The sequence below is a fragment of the Aphis gossypii genome, chromosome 2 (genome assembly GCF_020184175.1).
Source record: "Aphis gossypii isolate Hap1 chromosome 2, ASM2018417v2, whole genome shotgun sequence".
NCBI lineage: Eukaryota > Metazoa > Arthropoda > Insecta > Hemiptera > Aphididae > Aphis > Aphis gossypii.
Window position 1 is genome coordinate 21,944,490 of NC_065531.1, and position 25,999 is coordinate 21,970,488.

At 24.8% G+C, this 25,999-nt stretch overlaps 1 protein-coding gene across 4 annotated transcripts in view; it reads left to right on the plus strand.

Moving 5' to 3' along the window:
- Positions 1 to 25,999, plus strand: part of LOC114124322 (gastrin/cholecystokinin type B receptor-like) — a 124,231-nt gene that overhangs the window by 27,544 nt on the left and 70,688 nt on the right. Inside the window, exon 2 of one of the 4 annotated variants that reach the window (XM_050200659.1) lies at positions 17,999 to 18,024. The exons of 2 other annotated variants lie outside the window; for them this stretch is intronic. In XM_050200659.1, the coding sequence (XP_050056616.1) occupies positions 17,999 to 18,024 (26 nt within the window). Of the gene's footprint in view, positions 1 to 17,998; positions 18,146 to 25,999 lie in introns of those variants that run through there. One more of the 4 variants, XM_050200661.1, reaches the window with a different exon arrangement.

Here is a 25,999-nt window from a genome sequence, read left to right on the forward strand (position 1 = left end):
ACGCAAAAACAAATATTAATAAAACTCATATCTATTCCCGTTGTCTTCTTATAGTGTCTAAGAAGTTTTAGACATTTTTAACTACAAAATAATTCGCTAATTTTCGTGATTTTAACTAGTTTTGACAAAGTTGAACTTTTAATTTGTACAAAAAATATGCTCATGGCCTTTAATATTTTTATACAGCTATGATAACAACTTTTAAAGAATTTCGTATTACATTTTCAAAGTTTTGGACTAACTTTTATTTTCCTGTGAAATTTTTTTTATCATCATTAATATTAATAGAAAAAAAGCGAAATAGCGAAAAGTCAATAAATATCTCAAAAAGAACAAAAATATTTTGAAAACTACGCTGTACAAAGTATAACAAAAATTTATATAAACATTTTTTTGAAAATTTCGAGTATTAGTGGTTATTAGTTTTTGAACTATAAAAAAATATTAAAAATCGATTTTTTTTAAATTGATTTTGCGTAAAAATTCACATTTTACTTAATTATTGTTGTTTTTTTCCCGGTTATTTTGAAAAATATTGTTAGTATTTTATGTTTACCACTCAAAACTATCATTATATTCAATTTATCACCTACTATAACAAATTACCCTCTATCGAAGTATTTTTCTTTCTACTTTTCATGTACCTACGTACTATGTAAAAACACACACACACACACACACACACACATACACACACATGTGTACAAACCGATATCAATGTAAAATCAATATATTCATCGCTCCACTCAGAATTCAAAATTATTTAAATATCGTACACGAGTTATATTTTGTTCGGACTTTACGAGTAACCATAAAAGTATTATAATTTTAAGCTTTTCAAAAGTATACTTATGTATGGATATATTTTATTTAGTTAATTCATTATAATAATTTTATCATTTATCGACACTTCTGGAAATTGCATCTTCGTTGTCAGCAATAATTAGTAGTTGTTAAAAGTTCCACATTTAGATTCATATTTACCATTATAAATATAAAGAACATTCAAATATTTGATGCGTTATTTAACCTAAAAATAATATTAATAACCGTTACCGCTAGTTTCGACTTTCCGGGTTTCAATATGGCAGACATTCTGGGTATTACTCCATTCTTTTCATTTGTATTATCCTTTCAATTTTTGTTAATTAAAATAATTTATTGAAACATTTTATTCCTTGTCTGCACATAGCTTTGGTCGTAAAATGTTGTTTGCTTCTTGGAAAATTACTGGAATTTATGCCAAAATTAGTGATTTACCGGGTTCTACTCACAAATTTCATACTAGGATAAGTGAATCTCAAGGATGCCTTTTTGTTTGACTTTAAAATGTTAATTGATTGACGACCTCGTGACCGGTAACGTAGTAATAAGTATTAGTGGTCGTGACCGACATTCCACATAATATTATTATTATAATATTCTACAGCGGATTTTCAGAGTTGCTTGTTTACCGTAACCGATCATCGCACAATTTAATCCTGTCATCGAAATATTCACCGACTTACCCAGATAGAATGACTTATTATGATTGATATCTACGGAACTTAAGGCGTTTGAATTTTTTCCACTTATTTTAAAAAGCAAAAATTATCGATGAGCCGTTCTCATTTGTACCTAGCAGATAATTTCACGATAGTTAATATAATGCGATACATAGTTTAATGGAAAAAATATAAATACCATTTGATATTATGCTCTATATCATTGTGGGTATATTATATAATATTACTTTATAACTATGTACAGCCGCACGTATTCGGAGTTTAATAATGCATAGCCCGTCACACACTTCGTGGAATTCACAGAATTGGTTTAGAATCTTGGTGCAGTGATATTATTTTCGAAAAATAAAATATCTAAGATATATAAAGCAAGCCCAGTTTAGTTAACGTATATTTTTACAGGGCCATATTAAGGTCTTGCACAAGGGGTATTTTCAAACGTGACACTATCCACTATTTGAATATTTTTTTTTCGAATATAAATTTTATCGATTAATATACCTACATATTATATTACATAAGACTACTAAAAATCAATGATTATCATTAGTATAGTTAATATATATTTTTGTATTTGAAAATATTAAAATTATGTTCATATGATATTATTATTGATATTATGTTATAATATTTTATACAAAATTAATTACTTGTATATAAATAGTTAGATAAATAAAGATTGAAATAAATTATAATAAATACTTATTGATGATAGATGTGTGATGTTTTAAATTAAGAAGCTACAATATGTATATTATAAATTTACCAAATAGATTTACCTAGGTAAATATTAAATATTTTGGTAAAGATTTATGTTTTAAATAAACATTTAAAAAATATTTAAATTTCTACCTTAATGATAAAAATGATTTAAAAGAATTGTTTATTATTACTTGGGTGAATTTATTAAAATATATCAATTGCGATTTAGATTTCAGCTATTATAAAAAATCGTATTCAATAACTTATGTTAAATTTTTTATTTACTAGCTAATAAAAAAGTATTTATAAAATATAATTTTTTCATCAGTAAAAACTTATTATTATTCTACTAACTTGGGAGTCAGATTTTAACGACACAATGTATTTAACTTATCAACAATTTATTATTTTGTTACTACAAAATAAAATAAACAATATCAAATAAATAAAAAAAAAAAAATTGACTTAGATTAAAAATGTGATAAATAGGATTATTAATTATTAGGATTAAGAATGAAATTTAATTTAGCATAAAAATAAACTATATATATATATATATATTATAGAAACTTTTGTTCGGTGTTTTTAATATTTTAAAGCAACAAATTATACTCCGCTGGTTATATAATAATAAATATGATTATTCTAAACCTTTTTTAAATACTGTTTTGGCGAGCAACTATACTAGCAACTGTAAATACACACGTAGTTATAAGTTTGGCTGGTAAAAACTGCAAACATTTTTAATTATTTTTGAAGAAGGAAAGATTAAAACCAACACATTACCTGATTTTATTTATGATGTGGTATTACAGTAATTAATTATTTATTAGAATTTTCGTTTTTCATATTGTTTTTTTATGTCCTATAAATAATGATAAAATACATGCTTGAAACTTTTTGGGTAAAATTCCATAAGGTTATATATGTCTATCCAAATTAAACCACATTAGGAAAAAAAAATAACGCAATACTTTAACAAAAAATTCACAATGTTTATAAAATGTTATAAGATATTGATATATTTATTTTTAATTGATATTAAAGCCTGAACAACCGTTTTCATCCTTGTCCTTGCCGACCATGAAACTTTATGGAAATATCTGTACTATTAAGAGCTTTTGATTTTATTTTTTTCTTCTTATAAGCAACTTATAGAATTAAAATAAATTGGAAAACTTAAAATGTTTATTCAAAATCTTCAACAAAACATCCAAGGTAATCGATATTAAAGAATATGAATGATAACATATCAATTTTCAATAAATAATATTGTTTAGGTACCATATATACACCAAATGCCCCATTTTTAGTATAATAAGTATTCAATATTATATTATTTTTCTTACCAAATTTATCTAAATGAAAAGTTTTAGACAATAAGGGGAATAAGTTGTATTCTCAACATCCCTATTGTTGTGTAGCTGAATTGCCTATCCAGAACGCCGTGTTATAATTACTTTGTTATTAAAAAAATCTTAGTCATACACCAATGTTTTACAAGACACCAGAAAATGTTTACAAACCTAAGATAAACTAATCAAAAATGCGATTTAGAATTAAATTTTAACTACAATATAAAATTGTACTATTTATTACACACAATTATGATGATATAACTAATCGATATGAAATTTGCAATTGTATTTTTTATCGTTAGGTTTATCATAAGCAGTTAAGAATTTTATGTTTTTTGAGTTATTTACTATTTTTTTATTAATGATATTATTATATTATATTAAAATATTATTACTTTTGTGTATAATTATATTTATGTTTGATTATCTATAAATCATATAAATGATTGGATTAAACAATTAAACATAAATAAATATCATATACTTGATACAATTATTCCATTTCATATTTATTTTATTAATATATTATAATGCAAATAATATCGTATTATTTGTTGTAAAATATTTAAGATAAATGAACAATTTTCAAAATAAATATATTACACTACTTGTTCTTATACTACAACACTAAGTTTCTTAGTATGTTTTTTTAATGCATGAATTGTAAATAAATATTTAATTTTTTTTATTGAAAAACCACTAAAATTTCACAAATCTTTATTCAATATTTAATTATAATTATACCATTGTGTTAAGATATTATGAGTTTTGTCACGAACGAATTACATTTTACATTTTTAATTACATTATAGTAATGATGAAAATATCTTAATAGATTACACTCAAAGTAAATGTTTTTTGGGTTATGAGTTTAAGATTTTCAGATTTAAAATATTCCATAAATATAAATCCAATGTATTTCATAGTTAAACGTTTTATTGGAAATATTAAACTTAATAAAATATTTGAAAATGGAATTATAATTTAAGGTTTACAAAACTTTTGATTAGATTTTGTTGTAATTTATATAAATCTTAAATTTAAAATACAAAAATATATTTCATTCATGTTTTCTTCATCAAAATGTTTTATTTTTTTTATTTTTAGTTTTATTTAATAATTTTTTACAAGTATAATAAATAAAATATTCTGTATTATTTTTAAAATCACCAAAAACAAAGCAGTAAGCAGATATTTAAATATTTTATAAATTAATTTCCTTATAAATAATAAATTCATGATCGTTTTACAAAGTCGATGATAAAAAATATGATTTTAAAAGAGTTCAAATCATACACAATACCTTCAATATCAATAGTATTCATAATATTTATTAAATTAAGTTTTTGCATTTAATTGTATTTTTTTAATATTTAAAAATGCATAAGTTACTTTTTATTTTACACATATATATATATATATTAAGTAAATTATATCCAAATTTGTTTCCCAGTATTCATTGTTAAAACTTAGTCTCTACTTCCAAATACTTACCGAATACAGTTTGTTTGAAATGTCAATATTATATATGAATCATGAATACTACTAACATAGTTATTTAAGTTTTAGACTAATATTCGTCAAAGTTTCTTCGATGATGGTTTTAAAGTCTGCGAACCATAACTTTTTTTTATGCACATCATTATGTTATTATAACATTTACTTCTTGTTCGATGTCAATGAATAGATTATGAATCAAAACAATTTTAAACTAAAAAAAAATAAAAGTATTATTCAATAACATTAAAAACTACTAATGATCAACTTAATCAGTGACGTCAACAAGTGTCATCATAACACGAATAGAATTAACTAAAATTTATTTTATTTAGTATATTTGTTAAAAATATAATGACTTAGTTGTTTTTAGTGGTAGTTAAATATTTTCATAGAACTAAAGGAAATGATGATATTACATAGAGCCATATAGGTGTATATGTATTATATATATACACATGAGTATATAAAGGTATAATATCATTATTGTTGATAGTTTTTATTATAAGATACTTTATTTTACTACGTCTTTAAGGAAGTAAATCATATTTTTATAGATTTTTTTATCGCTCACTTCACTTTTTATATTAAGTGGCTACTGACTCATAGAATGACGTCGTAATATTCAAGATTTGTTGTCACTATTAACTTTTTATTTAACTACAATTATTGAATTTTATCGGTGTTTTAATCATTTGATTTTATCTTAACTAATTTATTTATTCGTTTACCTAAAACATTGATTAAAAAAAATATAATAAAATATAATAAACAACATGCAATGATTTATTATATTATATATTACACTGTTTAAAAGGTATTGTACATATTGTACAGTAAAAATAATATAAAAATAAATTATTATCTTTTTATATTATAACTAATATTTATACTGTAAGTATCTACTCTTGATACAATAAAATTCTCTGTACAATTCTATAATAATAGAAGTGAATGATATTATTATATTTTAAACACCACAATGCTGTTACGTATTTTTATATTATATTTTATATTGTTGATTAAAATGGATTATATTTTACTTAATGGTTAATTTGAGTTAAGGTAATGGGTATACCACATAAATGTCATAAGTTTATATGTGTCCCAAATAAGTCATTTGAACTAAAACTGATCACGTTTCATTCACAAATATGACAGGAAAAAAGCCTTATCAGGTTATATTACAATAATTATGTTTTAATTATAAAATCTTTGATTGCGATTTGGTCCCACAATTTTAATTAAAAATAAATATTACACTTTAAAGCAAACACTGAGTAAGAATAAGCACAATTGAATTAAATCATTGTGCTGTAGGTACCTATCATGCACTGGTAAAAGTTAAACTGTACTAAACATTATTCTATTAATTACCTAATGTTAACAAAGTCTATTTTAATAAGTTTTCCTTGTCTCTTGTCTGCATGTGTGTGCGTCTTTTTCATTATCTTCATCGTGTAAATGATTTTGGCTTCCGGAGAATTATAACCTTATGATGTACGTGTTAAGAACGTGATTACAGGTACGAATATTCTATTAGGTAGGTACGTTGTTATACTACCGACCTCATATAATATTATGAAGTTGTTAAACAAATTATTCACGGAAATACAAGTGATTTAACAGTATTATATTTAACGTTAATTTGATATGTTCTATATTGGATTATACATTATATTATATTATTTTGTACTTAAGTATATTATTTTATAATTTATTCAATACATGACTATTAAATTATGTAATATCAAGTTATTATACTTTAGAATTTTCACTGAAGATTTAACTGACAGATATATTAAATTTGAAAATATATTACCTAATCAGTATTTTCTTTTTTTAAATGTTGAACACAATTTTCAATAACAAAGTTAAAAAGCTCTTCGTATATGTGTACGATTCTGTTAGTTAATTTATTCTATATGTGTTAAGTACGTTTTCCCTATAGCTTAAATGTGATTTAAATCGATATTAAGATGTAATATTGCTTTCAGCACAGCACGACAATATACTTTGATTATTTATTATTTTTTTTTTTTTAGAAGTTATTTTTCGTGTTTACGGCAACTTAGTTCCGAAGAATATACACTTCAATAAATAATCGTTGATCTTATCACTATTTCTTAATTTAAAATCCTATATATTTTTCTTAGTATGACATAATAATAATAATGCTTGGAAAAACTTAATGATTGTTTAAGTTTCTAAAAGGGATCTAAAAATCATTTTTGACATTTATTAATTGAAATATGATTTATATATTATAAATGTCAACATAAAAGTGACTGCAAGGTTAAATTAATTGTTACAGATAGAGCATTGAATTGTTTAAATGATTTTTTTCTCCGCCAAACAGGTATCAATATAATAAAAGCATTATATCTAAAATACGTGTATTGTATAGAAAGTTTAATTCAAATTATGTGGTTTGTGTATGTGTTTTTTTTAAGTTTTCAGTGACTAAGTTTTCAATAGAGATGTCGAAAGTCGCTAAACTGCAATAATCTTCAATAATACGGTAAGCAAGAAGTGAGTTTCTATAACAGTAAATTATCCAAACTATAATGTTCTTCTTACACAACCTGTACCATTAAAGAGTGACCAGTTTTTCATTTAAGAAATAATGATAACTGACCGTAAAAGTTCTTCCACGTGTACCCTTAGGACAATAATAATGGGTAAAAGTCACTTTATAGAAAACGAAATATAGACCGCAGTAAAATGGCCGAGAAAAAATATTTCCCCTTTGAAGTTTGCGATTTATAGAAATATACATTATAATATATCATTATTTTTGGAATATGGTCGGACAGGTAATTCATGATAGGTATATAAAAAATAATATTTTCTCTTAGTGGCGACATTTATATTGCATTTGACATTTAATTTTGGTTTATTGTAATAAGTAGGTACCTATTAAACGCAAGATCATTGAAGGATACGTGTTTACGTAGCATATATCACAATAATACTCTACGTGCCACATACATATTATATTATAAAGCATTATAGTTACGTTATAAATTGAAAAAGACTTATCTATAAGGATGTTGGTGATAAATTATTAATTTATTATTGCAGCTTACGTGACTTTGAGCACTATTTGTTTTTTTTTTTTATCAAAAAAATCATACATTTTTAAAATAAAGAAAAATATTAAGTTAAATTAATGTATATATGTTACAGGCAAATATAATATAATTATTTGGGCGTTATATAAAATGACTCTTATATATTGGGAAATATTGATAATATCATATTTAATCGTAAAATATAGTCAAAGTATAACGAATACAATTTTTTTTTTTATTAGAGAATATAATTCCTATATTTTTATTTTTTTTATACCTCTTATTATTACATACTCTGCTCCACTGTTTTTCACTTGCAATTATTTTTATATTTTTGTACACACGAATGTAATTTATCGTTCGTACTTTTTGTTTGTAGTTAATTATTGATTTCCAGAAATCTTTTTTTGTAAATTACAAATGGTTTCTACTGCATTAAGTTGAAAGGTGGCCTTTTTTAGTACAACAACTGCCCTATTAGAAAGCTGATAAGAATAAACGAACAAACACTAATTAATCCAAATCCACAAATGATAATCAGTGTTTAATCTAGTCTTGGTATTTTGACTATACTTTTCGCATTTTAAGGTTTGTACATTTATGTTGAGAATGGGATTAGACAAGTAGTTTAAAAATAAACTAAAATACTTATACTGATCATGCAATATCGAACACGTATTATGTTTTAGTATAGATAAACAAACTTAAAAAATAAAAATATCACTTCAATAACAGGTTCTACGCCACAATTTAATCGAAATTGATATTACAAAATAATTGGTATTTAATCTTCAATAGATAGGTTAAGGTACTTATTAAAAATATGATTGACGTATTCCAACATATTATATTAAACTATTAAAGTCATGAATCAATTTTTAATTAGGTGGCAAAGTTTGTTTTTATGCTTTTGATTTTTCTATTGAAATAAGAGCTTTTTGGAGAATTAGTATTACTTATTACTCATTAGGTAGTTATTACACTTACTATTCATTTAAATTGAGTAGTTAGAATCGAGTTAAAAAAATAGTAAACCTATAATATTAGATTCATACAAACATTTTATTTTTAAATTTTAGATTTAATTACGATTGATATTTTGGAAATAAAAGAAGTTGTGCTATGTGTAGATAAATATAGAATACAAGAAACACAACTTTATTTTGCCAAAAATCAGTTATAAATCGACATATTATATGTAATTATATTATGTAAGAATAGTATATACTTACTATTGATACTGCATACTGGTATTATATTATTATACGAGTTACATAATATATCGCGAATTTAAAGTAAAATAAATGTCAACATAACTTAGCCTACATTTTTTGGAATGTACAAAAACAGGTCAACGAGCACATGATGGGCTTAGACGTTATATCGGCGATCATGCAAGGGTGTGATGTATATTTGGAGATAAAATCTTTACGGAAAACATGTTTGAAAACCCAACTAGTGGTTGAAACTATATTGTTAATTGTTATATTATTATATTTCAACACTCAACTTTTACTACGAAATTGTGAACAGTTTTAATGTTCTACAACGAATTAATTTTGAAATTGTTTTAACATCTTTTTTTTTATTACTTTTGATTTTTTTTTAATAATATACATTAGGCTTTTAAATTTGTCTTAGGTACAAGCTTACGATGTACTTTTAATCTTAACATAATTTTAAAAATATAAAATGTACTGTATTTTAATATTAATTAATATTCTGTATGTATAATGCTAAAAATACTTACACGATTTTTCTTCGTTATTTTATTATTATGATTATTTTTAATAGCAAAAAAAGTTTTAACCCAGGTATCGCATCGTCTTGTGTTTTTGTGTGAAGTTTAGAGTGGAAAACAACTTGTGATTTTTTCTTTTTGTGACTATTAAATTTTATGTAGGTACCTACAGTACAACTACTTCAATACGTTTGTTTTCTATTGAGAAATGGACTATATAAACCTACTCTTCAAAACTTAGAGCACTTGAAACTTCTAAGATTTATTTCCATTTTAATTATATCCATTAACTACGTACAATAGTTACTGCACTTTATTTTAAATCTTTTTATATTCTTCATTCGTCGCAATAACTTTACAGTCCTTATTAAATATACAAATTAAATTTTTATTCAAATCCAATTTAATATTTTTGTTAGCTTAATAACTGGGTAAATTAAATTTCTACTTATATATGCATACATTTTTATAGATTTGTGTTTGTAAAATGCAACTAAAGAAATACAATAAATATATATACTATAATAACTATATGTGAGTAACAAATATTTTACCATTGAACCAAATTAAAATATTATTTAATATTTTAATCAAATATTTACTGTAACAGCTTTGAAATAATTTTTACTCAAATTAATAATACTACCTTTAAATTATACACCGTAATAACAAATTTATCATAAAATAAATTATAATAATTTTTGTAAAATTAAATTAAATTAAATTGTTTTATTTATATGTTGTATGTATATCGTATAATTTATGGTGTACTTAACATTTTACTGCAATTAGATATGTAACCCTTCTAATATAATATATAATTTTATAATGTAACACTTTAATTAAATTGTATTATGGCAAACAAATATAGATAATTTAGTATGAATTTATCATATATTATTAATCACTTGCATTATATAACGGTTTATGAATAATGATAGTAAAAATAGTAATTGCAAACATTTTAAATGTATAAAGTGCTATCTTAAAAAATACCTTTGAAAATGTTTTTATAATTTAGCATAGGTCGATTACGCTGGGACTGTAAAGTCTAATTAATTTTTTTTTTTTTACTATTAATTGTACTTTAATTTCTTCTAATTTGTACCACCAAGTTCAGATGAGTTTATACAAAATAATTCCCAGAGAATGTTCAATTTTCCAGTTGAGGTACATAAAATCAATAGATACATCTAAATAATTATAAAATATGATATAAATATATTTTGTAATGGCACGATATTCAATGGGTAATATTCAAAATATTGTATAACTATATTGTTCTGTGTAGCTGTATTAGTATAATTGTGTACTTTAATGTAGAATTGGGTATAATAATGTACTTCAAATCGAATAATCATTTTCAAAAATAAAATTATAGTAAGATATAGTTATAGCTAATTTATATAGTTAAATGACTTCTTTAGATTATAACGATACAATGACACAGTGAAGTTGCAGAGTTTTACTGTTTATAGACGTATCATAACGATGTTATTTGGGGTGTAAACTGAAAAAACAAATCTAAAGGATAGTAAAATATAATAATGTATAATACACTTATTATTAACAACTATTTATAAGTTAATAATTGTTCTAATAATAGCTAAAATAATATATTATATTATGAACAAATCGTGATTAAATTGTGTTTTGTATGTATATTTTAATGTAAGAAATTGTCAATTTAAAATATTTTATCATTTTGATTTATATATACTTTATGCGACTACTTTTAATTTATTGATTATTGAATCAAAACTCTATAGAACAACATTTATACCCCAAAAACAAATTAGATAATTTACTAAAGATTAATTTCTTTGATTTTATGATAATAACATCCTTGTTACTCACGGATTTCTTATTTTTTTATTTCTTAGTTAGTAATTGTAAAAATAATATTATAAGTATATTTTTAATTTAAATTAGAATTGATATACTTGTAGGTATAATAGTTTGAAAACATCAGTTACTCTGTAGAATAGTACAAAACTTGATTTTTAAAGAAAATTGAATTGAACGTCTTGAACAATAAATTAAATATGTATTATATTTTATATTCATAGTATGCTAAAAAGCTTAATTTGTTTTATTATATTGTATATTCTTCTATAAAATTGACTCAGATTTATTTATGACATGGACGCTAGTACTGAACACGCTAGAAAACTTCAGCAAACTCAATAAATAATAAATCTGACGGTACTATACTTAAATAGTTAAATAATACATTAGTTATATGACTATACTATTAACTATAAGTGCAGTAGTTAATTATAAATTATAATTAATAATCTCGTCTATGATTGCTAGACTTGTCAAAGAAAATTTTATGTCACAGTTGAAACTTTATTCAGGACGGCGAGCGTTTTGAAGTCTGTGGTAAATGCTGACGGTGACAACTCAGCGGTCGATATTAGAAGCGAAAAGCAAATTTTCTACTGTAGCGTAAATGATTTTTTTCGATTTTTATCAGGCTATATAAAAACTGAGTGAGTTCTTTGATTTATTAACGACGATCGGTTTTATTTTACCTTTGATAAGTTAAAAGACCGGATGATCTTGGTACACGGCAAGAAGTTAATGAATTCTGTGCCTAAGTTAACTGTCCAGAAATATGGCTACAAACAGCATATGCCGTGGTTGATTTTGACAGGCGTGTAAGCATAAGAGTCTACATTTATGAATAAAATAATATAATATATGCATTGCACTGACAATCTGGCCAAGAGAGGATGCACATAACAAATCGACCGTACACTAATGGACACTAAACACAATTCTAACATTATTGTTAAATGCCAAAAGCAATAATTATTCATGAATGTCAGTCAGACGTCTATCTACACTCACTAGATCTTATACCGTATACAGTTATGGTCTTGTGAAGGGTATTGGATTATTGTATTGCTAAACAATTACTGCCATTCGGGGTTTTTTTCACAACGGTAAACAATAATATTTTTTAAGACAGCAACAATTGACATCATATAATAATTTAATTACAATATATAAGTAAATAAATAACCTAATAATATAATATTATTATTATAGGTCTAAGTAGATATGAGATTATTAATATTTTCTTCATCTTAATTAAAAGTAAATTTAAGTTCGACCGACTTATAATGAATGATAGCATTGACATTTTTAGATTTTTTTGCTTATGAGCAGTTAACGTGTGGGTAGACTGGAAACTGTGAAACAGCACCTTTTATATTTTCTACTCAACCTCCTTATGATGCAATAAAAAAATAATAATATTTAAACGTATTATAAATTCAAAAATGAAAAAAAAACACCCCGACTTACTAACCGTTACACTATAATCGTCGTACTTTCAGTCCTCGTAGAAAAACATTTACAATAATTTACAAAAATATGACAATTGGTAACAAGTAAATTATTATAAAATTTATTTTAAAATCTATAGTATTTATACTGATGACCATCTTTTAAGTATTTAACTCGAATTCAACTTATATAGGTACCTAATATATTTTTAAATTCAACAAAATTATAATATATAGGTAATTCGAGTAAATCATGACAGTAAGTCCATAAAATATTGACAACATAATACGAGTATTATAAACAATATATAAGCATAAAACTAAGGTAAATTTTCTAGAACTTTCTGAAATAAATTTCTAGGAAATTTGTGAATTTACAAACCACTAATTAGCATGTGTTCTACCATAGATTCTATGTACATTGTACATAATACATATCGACGTTTATAACCCAACAGTGTATTTTGAATTAGTGTAGATAACGTAACCACTCAATAATGTCCGATAAAATATAAAAAATTTGAAATAACATTTTCGTGTCATGCATCTCTTAGGGAGGCGCGTCTACTACGTTAAGAACCATTGGCCTATAATAATGATGTGAAGTAGAGCGAAAAAAGACATTTTGGCGAATACAATTTCGATGAATGTTTTTTTAATGGTGATAATAATATATCCTCCGATGTGATTTATTGTACTACGATTTGTACAAACCATTTAAACGTAGAACTATAACGGTTCAGTGTTAATGACGATCGGGTTACACCAAAATAACAATAAAACTTTTATGGCTACAATACAGCCACAGTGACAAATACTATACGCAATATTATACATTACTGTACACAGCTGTAATGTGCATAAAAGTGTTAAATTGATATTATAGTTTTTCAAGAATTAATTGATTGGAAATCCTTAGCGTTACGGCCAACCGTGAGAACCGACAACATGTGTTCGGCGATTAGTTTAGGTAAACAAAGCGTATGTGTCTACACACTCTACAGTAGTTGTAGTAAACGATCCTAAATTTCCGAATGTAATATCCATTAAAAAAGAAGAGAATAGGGCAATAGTTAATAGATAATATTGTGTACTAAGTACTCGCGTTCAATATAGACTGCAGGTACGCGATTTTAAGTGAAAACATCATATATTTCATTGTATTTTAAATTAGTATGTTGTTTACAGTAATTAATTTCTATATATTCGTTATTTGCAGGCATAGTTGAAACACAGGTGTCTATTTATAATAACATAATACGCACTGGTAGTTAGTAATACATTTAGTAAATTAAAAAAAATGTTATTCGACATTTTATTTTGTAATTAAACTCCCAAAAAAAATATTAATTCGTCTAAAACCTTTTAAAAACCTTTCGTATTAACTCTAAATATCAGTTTGACTGGTTTGTTTGTTTGGCAGATTAAACGCACATTATAATCCACACAACAAACTACCTACTATTTATTTTCAGTATAATTGAGTACTTGAATTTATAATGATACAATATCGTGATTTTAATTTTATTGCCCTCCAAACTCTAATAAGTATAATATCATAGTCAACTAAGTATATCATACGATTTTAACACAAAATCATGAATACTATAATTTGACACTCTTTAAAAAAAGGTAAAATTATTACAATAATCCAAAACATATGTGCAGGTATTATACTAACTATGGATATAATAATGTTACATATAAAGTTTTAATTTCATAAAGTATTTTTTTTATTAAGAATAAAAATAATAATAAATTAAGCAAGCGTGATGTACAATACTGAAAGAAGTTTAAGTTTCTGGAACTTTTATAATAATACTACACTATTTTTAAAAATGAACTGTTTACCTACCTCCTTATACAACTTTTTCATAAGTGTAGATAGCTTTTTGGTAGAGCTAATGGTTTAAAAAAAAAAAAAAAAAAAAAAAATATAACGACATTTTAATACATGATACTTATTATTATAAAATATGTAAAACTTAAAATCGATTGAACATTACTTATATGACTATATATATGCAAGTAATGAATATTCGAGCAAGTTTTGATAATACACTAAAGTATATATTTTTTTAGTAATTTTACTTAACTGAATAATTTATAAAAGTGATAAGCATCACTTTATCAAAAAGAAAAATCGTGGGTTGTTGAAAAACCAAAAACCTAGACTGACGGTTTAGGCATTATTTAAGTAAAAATATATTTACAGGTAAAACATTTTATTATTGATCATTTATTTTTTTTTATCAATTTAAAGTTTTTTTTATTTGGTTTGCTAAACTTAGTTATACGTTGATATTGAAAATTAAAATGCATTTTTAACATAAAGAATAAAATATATAAATTTCTATAATAATAATAAATAGTAATTTATTTAATCATTAATCATTATGATAATAATGATAATAATAGTAATAATCTATAAAAATTACATAATAGAAATCGTTATTAACACCGATGTTTTTTCATCTTATTTTTTTGTAAATATAGTTTGTAAAAAATACCGTAGTGTCGTCAGTGTGTGAGCCGATGATAAATATAATAACATAATTAATATTATGTAACAAAAAATAAATCAACTCTGTTGATCTGAAATGTTAATTCATGTATTTTATGTAATACGTTTAGTACATAGGTACCTATATAGGTATTATATAAGTCAACTATATCCGGAAAAGATGTAATTATATGTATCACTCGATAAAGTGTTTAAATTTTAAACAGCTAAATAGGTAATAAATCATAATATAATTGATAATGCTACAATGAATGGGCTAAACGTGCATTGGTTTTTTTCTTTTAATATATTTATCTTACTTGGTGTGTTAGACTAAATACTGTGACACATGATTTATTTTATTGTACTTATAAAGTTTTTATTTTTATTCGGGCATAATTTTTTTAATATTTTGTATATAAAAATTACATTCTAGTCTCCATATGAATAAATAATAATACATAGATGCATAATATTATGTTATGATAAATACCTTATGTTTAAAACTTCTTTCGATCACTGTACACATTTATACCAGTCTGTGACCATGTGGTTATATTTTCTATTTCATAAATATCGCAGTATTATAATTTAAAAATTCATAAATTTAATATTTATATTTTGTATCTCAACTAGTGATAGGTCTCACTAATCATCAAGCATATTTTAATGTTGTTTAAAAATCGAACTTGACAATGTTTGTTATCGAATCAGACTTACTGGCAATGATAGTTAGAAAACCAAATATGTGTACGATTCTTCAAATGTTATTTTTAAAAATTGATAATGACTAGTAGGTATTTAGAAATAATTAGACTATTAAAAGCCGCGGACCTATAGTAAATACTATTTCATGTTTTAGTATGTTTTTATGATAAATTTTATTTTTTTCTTATTTCTTATTATTTATTGTGTATTTATGTAAAAATAGGAATTATTTAAATTTATTATAAATACAATTACGTTGATTTAAAATGTAGAATAGGTAATACGAAATCTCAAAATATATAATTGTAATTACGGTTGATTTAATTTGTATATTATAATGTGAAATTTAAGTTAGTGTTCGACTTATTATATGTTTCTAAGTTAAATTTGGTTCGAGTTCGAAAAAATATTTTAAGGTTAACTTTGATTTCAAAAATTAGGATCACCCATCACTAATTTAAACGCACTGAATTAATCAGTAACTTTGTATGTACGAATATATTATGTGAATTAATAAAATATAATAATAATGATTTAAATAAAATATAAATTAGGAATAAATAGATTATATTATAATAAAAATAAATCTATACAATATACATATGTATATTATATACTGTAATTGTAATATTAACTCTAGATAATATTTGCAATTTAATATTAATAATGGAGTATACCTTATTTTTTAACTTATACTAAATTGGTGTCGAGATTTACTAAATGAATAAATAAAATTATATATAAAAAAAATATATTAATAAACAAATAGGTAGTGCTTTCACTGGATGGCTTCTTTCCTCACGTTTTCATGTAAAAAAAAAAAAAATATTATATCACATATCCTTATTGTGCCCAAGGGTACAGATTGTATATTTCTTGTTAAAATTAAAATAAAAAAAACTTATTTATAGGGAATCGCATTTATTTTACATACATGCATGGATAAAATATGTTAATTATTTATTATATTTTTATAGTGTTGATTAATTCAAAAATGTTTTTTCTTCATCACTGATTATTGCATGTTATATCCGAAAACTATTCGGTTTCAAAGACAAATAGAGCGTTGTAGAGGAGTTGGCATTGGTATAACGATAACGGGTGAGAGAGCTGAGAAAGAGAGTTGGTACTTATCTTCACATCCTCCCACTTCAAAGGAATCAAAATAAAAAAACATCAAAGTTATTATACAAATAATATATTAATACCATGTATAATATGATAGTTTGAGAGCAAAAGAATATTAAACGATTTCTGAAAATTAAAAATGGTTAATTTTCTAACTCTACGAACATCGATTAAAGCCTAGATTATTATTATGATTATTGACTGCCGTCTTATTTATTGTTATAGTCTGGACGTTTATAGTTAGCAAATATTCTTAAGTTCTAATTAAAATAACAATTAAAGACTTAATAATCCAATATAATATCGTAGGTACAATAAAAATTAGCCTGAAAATAGTTATTAAAACATGAAGAGTATATTTTATTGAGACGAATAAACAAACAGTATATTTTTTTTTTTTTTTTTGAGAACCTAAACACTATAAATTTTAGTTTTTTTTATCAGCTTTTAAATATCAAATAACTATAAAATGAAAACCCTTTTCAGATGAAAATTGTATCCACGCTATTGAGGTGAGATATACCTATATTTTCAAGCGACCACAACGAAACATTAATGACATTATGCACGGTGGAGTATTCTCAGACGATGGCTAAATACTGCTGTGTACATTTGATGCTGAACCCAATCTTGGTATATGAGATTCTATATCAATATATAAATACACCAGTGTTAATACATTAAGGACTTGAAGTGTAAGAAAGTGTAAGAATCGGGGATGCATAAAAGATTTACCACGTTACTAGTATAGTATAAAATATAATATAGGTAATACTTAGATTCAAAAGAGTACATAAAATACAATACGTAATATATTATATAGATTTAAGCTATTGATCATTTTTGAAACTAAACGTTTTTGAGAAAAATATTAGTTTACAAGTGTATTACTTAAATGTATGAACGATAAGATAATATTCTTAAATAAATTGATAAGGTATATGTATATAATATTTAGCGGAATTCACGATCATAAAAATTGTAGTTGTTAACTTTGATCGATTTGTTTTAAGACTAAAATATAATCAATCTTACTTGAACTGAACAGTGTAATCATCACTAATTATTTCCATTGAATATGTTACTTAATTTGACAAAATATTTTATAAATCAATGGTCAAGTCAGTTTGAGTAGGAAGTAATATGATACTAGAAAGTTAAGACTTAAAAATAATATTCTTTAAAAGTTTAAAGAAAAGACAGGGAACTGGCTCTTTTGTAGTTATTGTAGGTTTTAGTGTAACTTGTCACTGTTATAATGGATGTGTTAAATTTGAATTTAATGATAAATCATAGTACTATAGATATTAACAACGTAAGTAGCATTGTACTACCATATGTACAATTATAGTTTGCAATATTATAGTAGACTACTCAATAAATCATTTAGCACTGTAAACAGACAAAATGTGAGAGCTTTGTGAATAAAGTATTATATGGTTTATTTTCTATTTAATATTGTATATATTATAATATGCGACGTGTTATGTATACTGTACATTGAATTTATTTTTATTTTTCAATGCGTATTTTTCACGAAACCCTAAGATCGAATACGCAAATACCGTGACTGTTTTAAATAATATTATAATTTCGAGCCGTCTCAAGACATTTACATGGGTATGCTATATGCCATATGCGTGTAGTAATAATATTCTTACGACCGTAGCGAGGGGTATGCGTATTACTCTGTCCAATAGCTGGCTAACATATTATAATAATATATAATACAATGGTTTCTAAACTTTTTTGTTTTATACATTCCACGAGAAAGAAAATTCGTCTTTCATGCTACGACTCCCGTGGAAGGTATTAAATAAAATAAATCGAGAAAGTCGCTAATATATAGTTTAGTGTACCGCATTATTATTGAGTCGGGGCGGTCTCTAAAATTGTGTTAAATTTAAATCCAATTATTTATCAGTGAATACGAACAATCTAACACAATTCAAAAGTACTTAACTTTATTTATTATTATTTTTATTGTATATTTCCGGAACAGTATATTAGTATCGTAGGTACTGTAATTTATATTTATCACCAAAAAAATTAAATAATGTGTTTATTTTCCACGTGACCACGTAATTATTTAGGTTTAACGATTATCTATTCAAATGCATCCCCCGTTAAATTATCTACGTTTACATAGGCATTTTAACTCTCCAGCATACGTTTTTGTAACCCCTGATATGATATGCCTTCCGTATAATAATACAATAATATGCTGGCCATTGGTATACACGCAACATTGGAGCGGGTTACCAGTTACCGCTATAAACCCGGTGCTGGTTACCACGCGATACCCGTTTGTTCACGCCGGATATGGGATCTTTGGACGAGTACAATAGTACATAGCAACTTCGTTGAATTCCCAATAGGTGTTATTATATTGTATTGTTAAAATATTAATATTATACGACACGTGTATGTCGCATCGTATACAAAGTTTGGTATTAACCACCGATGACACATTTTATTAAAAGATTGAACATAATATTTCAGTGCTCCGGTTGCTGAAGTGTGGTACAGCACGAAATTCGTTTTTTTCGGTTCTACGAAAATGTCTAATAAATATCAATGTGATGTGGAGTAGTTATGCGTGTTTGAAATATTAACAAATTACCAGTTTTTGGGAGTGACTGAAATGTTGTTTTAACGTTTTTTAAAATGTTAAGCCTTTATAGGTCATTTTTTTTTCCATTGTATACAGAATAAATAGTTGCGGAAAAGTTTTGGAAGTTTTAGCAGTATTATAATGGTTTAAACACTATTTTTTTTCCAACCCTAAAATTTATGTTTGAAAAACAAAATTGTATTTATATTCTACAGAAACACGTCCAGATACGAATATAGGTATATAGCTATTAAATGAGTATGCAATCGTATTCTTGTATTACCCTAGGGTAAATTAATTATTTATCCTGTGTCTAGGACACAAATTTATTATCTTTTTTTTTCATGGTATAGTACTGGTGTTTACAGTGTGATTGGAATAAATAATGTTGCTACAGAATAATTCACCAAGCATGCTTAGTTACTTTATTTTCTTAAGAAATTCAGTAATTCAAAATCCAATTTTTACAATTTTTAAATAAACTTAAAGGCTATATTTTTAAATCTTTGAGATTTAATTTATTACTAAAGGAAAATCTTATGGAAATGCAAACTGATTTAAAATAAAATCTTTTTTTTTTTACTATAAATTATTTAGCAAATACTATTTCTGAAAATATTGTCCGAGATAAAAAAAAAATCGAAAGAGTAGGTTTTGAATTTAACTATGTGTAAGATATGATAACTATGTTAACTTAAAAATGTTAGTAACTAATATTAATCTTTATATTTTTTAAAAATGGTTCAAGTATAATAAATACTAGATCCATATTATATCTATTTTATATTGTTGAGCAACCATTTTCAAAGAATTTTATAATTAGTATTAACATTTTTACAACTGAAAAAAATATTCGTTTGAATTTTGAATAAGGTACATCTACATTTTTAGAAAATGTATCAATTAAATAATTTACAATAAAAAAAAGGTTCTAATTAGTAATTTGTAAAAACAAAAACAGAAGTTTAATTCACCAAATCACTTCTATAATTAGTACAGAAAACCTCAAAAAATTAAAAATACTGTATAGATTATTTTTATAAATATAAGTCCTCGACATATTCCTTCAATTAAAGTAGTTGATGTACTATTTCTAAAGATGAGGGAATAATATTTTGTTTTAGAATTTTTTGTTTTATTTTATCTGCAGTAATAATATAACATTATAGCTAGTGACTAAGATAAGTGGATGACAAGTGTTCAAAATTGTATCTTACCTAAAATTTACTACTTTAATTTTAATCTTTAACTTTTAATTTATATGTATATAATTAGACGATAACTAATTTTGTTTATATTTTATGTTCAAAAGATAATACCAAAAACTGATTTGAATAACTTAGTTTGTGATTATGATTACCACATGGACATAGTACAATGTATAATATGTATTTACCCAAAAATGTCACAAATTACATTTATAAATTACGACGTCCAGAAAACTTTAATTTAAAGTTTTAAATTGGCCCAGTACCTTATTTTGATCTAATTTAAAAATTATTCATACAAAAAGATTAAACTATTTCGAAAAGTCAACATTCCAAACGTTAACACTATTGTACTAAATAACTAATTTATATATGATATATCTAATTAATCAGTATCTGCTTATACAAATTACAGCCAAACATTGTTGACCAATCAATATTTATTTAATCATTACCTTTGAAACGGTTCGTCAAAAATGCCACGCTTTTAAGATAATAAACCTCGATGTTATACGAAGTGAAATAAATTATATTGCTCTCTATGATTATATTCATAAATATTCTTTACTATACTTAATTTTGTAATTTTATTACTTATTAGGTACCACGAATCGTAATATCACTAACATCCGGAAACATTTATCAGTTATCCGACATTCGATAATAAATTACTTTGTTCTTACTTCACGTACTATACAGCTGATTTAATACACCATATTTATTTTTGAAATATTTTAACTAATAATCTCCGAAAGCGAATTAATTGTATACGCACCGTGCATATTATATATGGAAAAGTATACAGAAATCAACGTAATACCTACTGACAAACGTGAATTATTAAGATGTGAAACTGTGTTAGATAAAATGATTTTTGTTTTTAAAATAATTATGAACATAGACTTATAATTATAGCTACAACAATGTCATGCAAATTAAATATTATGACCAATAAATCGATCGAGCATTTTACAACAAGTTAATATAAATTTGAAGAAGACTAAAAATAGGTACCTAGTTGTTTTTTCAAAATTATTAAATTTCTCTTGTTTCGGATATTTTAATAAAACAACTTCAATTTTTTATCATTCTGTAATAAACATTTACTTTTAAAATATAAAATTTGAAAGTTTTCTTCACAGTATTTTTCATTTATATAGATTTCTTAAGAAATAACAACTCTTCCGTAAAAATTGTCTTGCAAAGTTGAATTATTCAAGCTTTTATTACATGAGTCTACCCACTTTCAACACTTTTAATATAATGTAATATTGTATTATGACATAAGATGCTATCACGTCTTTTGAGTTTATTAAAAAATTGTTTCCTTTCCGATGGATTTAGCAATAATCTTATAAAATAAAAATGAATTAATTCAGTGATTTTAACATTTTAATCGTACAATTTTTTATTTCTATAATTATAAATACCTAGTAAAATAGAATTAATGGAACAATATTTATGTGGTTTCGTAATAAATTGTAACTTTTTACAGACTAAATGTACAATATAAAATAATATATTATATATTTAATTGTAACGTGTACCAAACAATAAACAGGTGCTTACACTTCAACTGTAAGAAATGAATAAAATATAATGTACAAGTCGCACCACATAAGTATATCAAAATTAAAAATATGAATTCGTTTTTATTGTGTACAGAAACAAATGAATAATAAACTGTTAGCCATTTTATAAGATAGTAAATAACTCAGAGTGGATGATGTTAAGATTTCACGAACTTCTTTGTTTGATACTGTATTATAGCAACCTAAACAAAATATTAGTTTATCTTCCATTATACAATCATTGTTTGAAAATAATATTCAACTGTTAGAATTATAAAAAAAATATCGGTTTATCACACATTCAATGTACAGGTCACAAAGTATCTATAATAATTAGATAAATGTTTTACATGACCAGGTCTTTTAAAAAATCTAAAAATACAAGTGACTTGAAATCTTGTTTACTATATAGCTATTATTGCTGGTGATGGTATTCTACTTATAAATATTATAATATACTTATTATATTTTATTGAAACCGCACTTATAAGCAAAAATTAACATTATTATCTGATTAAAAATATTTTTAAATCCCTAAAATTTTTACCTATAAATTATGATGTGAGCAAAGAACAACAAATTTTCAAAATATAAATTTATAACCACCAACTGAACAGCTCTTTTTAAATAGGTTATTAGTTTTGAACCCAGGATGTGTACGATGATGCAATGATGTTCAAGGCGTTTGATATATCCCGTGTTAATAAAACATAATAAATCCTAGTTAGTTGTATTTAAGATTAAAAATAAAACTTATATTTCTTCGTTCAAACAACTTTAAAACTCGACAAGTTTTGTTTATTGGGTGGTGTGTATTCATATACTTTATAGCCTGAAAAAAAATATTTTCGAAAACAGTTGTTTGGTTGTATAACATTAAATATTTCCCTTACGTTAAACGATTAAACTGTCACGAAATAATAAAAAAAAAACAATGCGTTAACACAGTCGTAAACGAATATATATTTTTATTGACTGACTGAAGCAGTTATAAATATTGTTTAAAAATAGCAGGTAAAAAATGAAAATTTAAATAAATTAAAATAACAATTATTTTTGTTATTTATTAAGTAATGGCAAATGTTTGTTTTAACAAATTACTAATAAGATGTTTTGTAAAAGGTTCCACAAAACCGTAAAAAAAAGAGAATAATTTTTAATATTTAAAATAACTTACTCTATAGAAAGGAAAATAATATTGCCTCAATACATAAATAATGTAGTTGCAATTCGTTTATCACATTATAATATATTAAAAGTAACTAGGTACCTATACACAACTTTGAACAGTGTAAATTATAATATAAATGATTAACAATAATTGATTTACGGGCTTATTACGACATTCGAAATCAGAATTAATTATAATATCTTCGGTGTGATTAAGAAAATTATGGAAATCGTGTAGGACACGTACGTAAACTTTGCATCGTGTAAATTTACTACTATGACTGCTTAAAATATACTTGCCTTCCGAGCTTCTTAATATTGTTTAGGTGTTTGGATAAGATTTCCGTGTATACCTATCTCTATACTCAATTATGTAAATCTCGTAAATATTTAGCTACCTATTTAACGCGATACACGGACGTACGCGCAGGGTATAGAATATTAGAGCGTAATAATATAATATTATGATGCTTTTATAATATAAGTGCATCCAGCATTTTAATCGGACAAGTGACTTTGATCGAAGACGTGGAATAAAATTTAACTCTAATGATATACACTAATACGATTCTCGTACACTGTAACGGGACTGCAACTGTTATAGTCGACGAGAATAGGATACGATTTGTATGAGATAGTGTACCCTTGTATAATAAATTACCATCGACCAGTGCCGGTGGAAAGAATGTGCGACCAGTACACAGGGTGGCAAAGTTTTTTTTAGAATTTTAGGGACGGTATTGTTTATAAATAAAAATAAATAAATTATATAATGGCGGAATATTATATAGGTAATTAGCACAGGGCAGCGAAAAACCTAGCGCCGGCACTGCCATCGACTGTCGTGCCCTCGTGGCGGCGTTTCCATGTTGAAAATAACACCTCAATAATAATACTTACGAATTTCAACTAGAAAAACTGTACAATTGGCACGAAAATAGATATTATGTCGGGGTATCGAAGTTTAAATCTAAGAATAGTACATACAATTATAATAAAACAGAACCGATAAAAACCATGTGTGTGTGTGTTCAATATTTCAATAAGATATTACCTACGTCATAGACGGCGGCAAATTTGCATCGCAATTTCAAGATTATTATTATAATGGTGTGTAATTGGTTTACACAATTATATCACATTGCTTATTCGGCATTAAAGCTTCAACATTAACGTATTCAGTCCCATTATACGTGTCACTATTATTGCGAGTACGATAATCTGTTTGATATCTCAGTTAGGCTATACCCTTTGCACGCAGATAATCTTCAACGTTTCCGTTGTATCTACCGTTCTTTTCATTCGTCAGCTTATACGTCATCATTATAGATGATATACGGGACTAGCATAGGTGAACGACATTAATAGCAATATGATATAATATGAGGTACGTTACGATGATCAGATTATTAATTGTCCAATCGTATTATTATTTGTTAAGGCATTTAAACAATTATTATCCTCCACAACATCTTGTAGCTTATCGTCTTACTAGCTCACGTGTCCTGTTTCATATCACGAATTTTTAAGCAGACTATTATGACGATTCCCGGACTATCGGGCTTATACACACCACTGCAGTAATTATGACCCATTCATTTTTTTACTTTTATATATCTACTGTTTTCTATAATATACGAGTATTAACGAATCAACCCGTCTATTATATGTTTTAACCGCGTTTTTTTTCGCCTTGTACGGTATTCACGAAGAAAACTAAAAAATGTAGTTTAATACAAATGAATAACACGGTAATTATCGGTTTTAAAACAATATTCGAGTCATAATATTTGAAATGTTTATTCTCGGCAGTTCACATTGACGACAACCGATTCGTCGATATGTTTGCAGTTATCTAATGATTTTACATTCGTCGAACTTTACCAACTGATATTAAAACCATCTAAGTGCATAGTTGTTATTT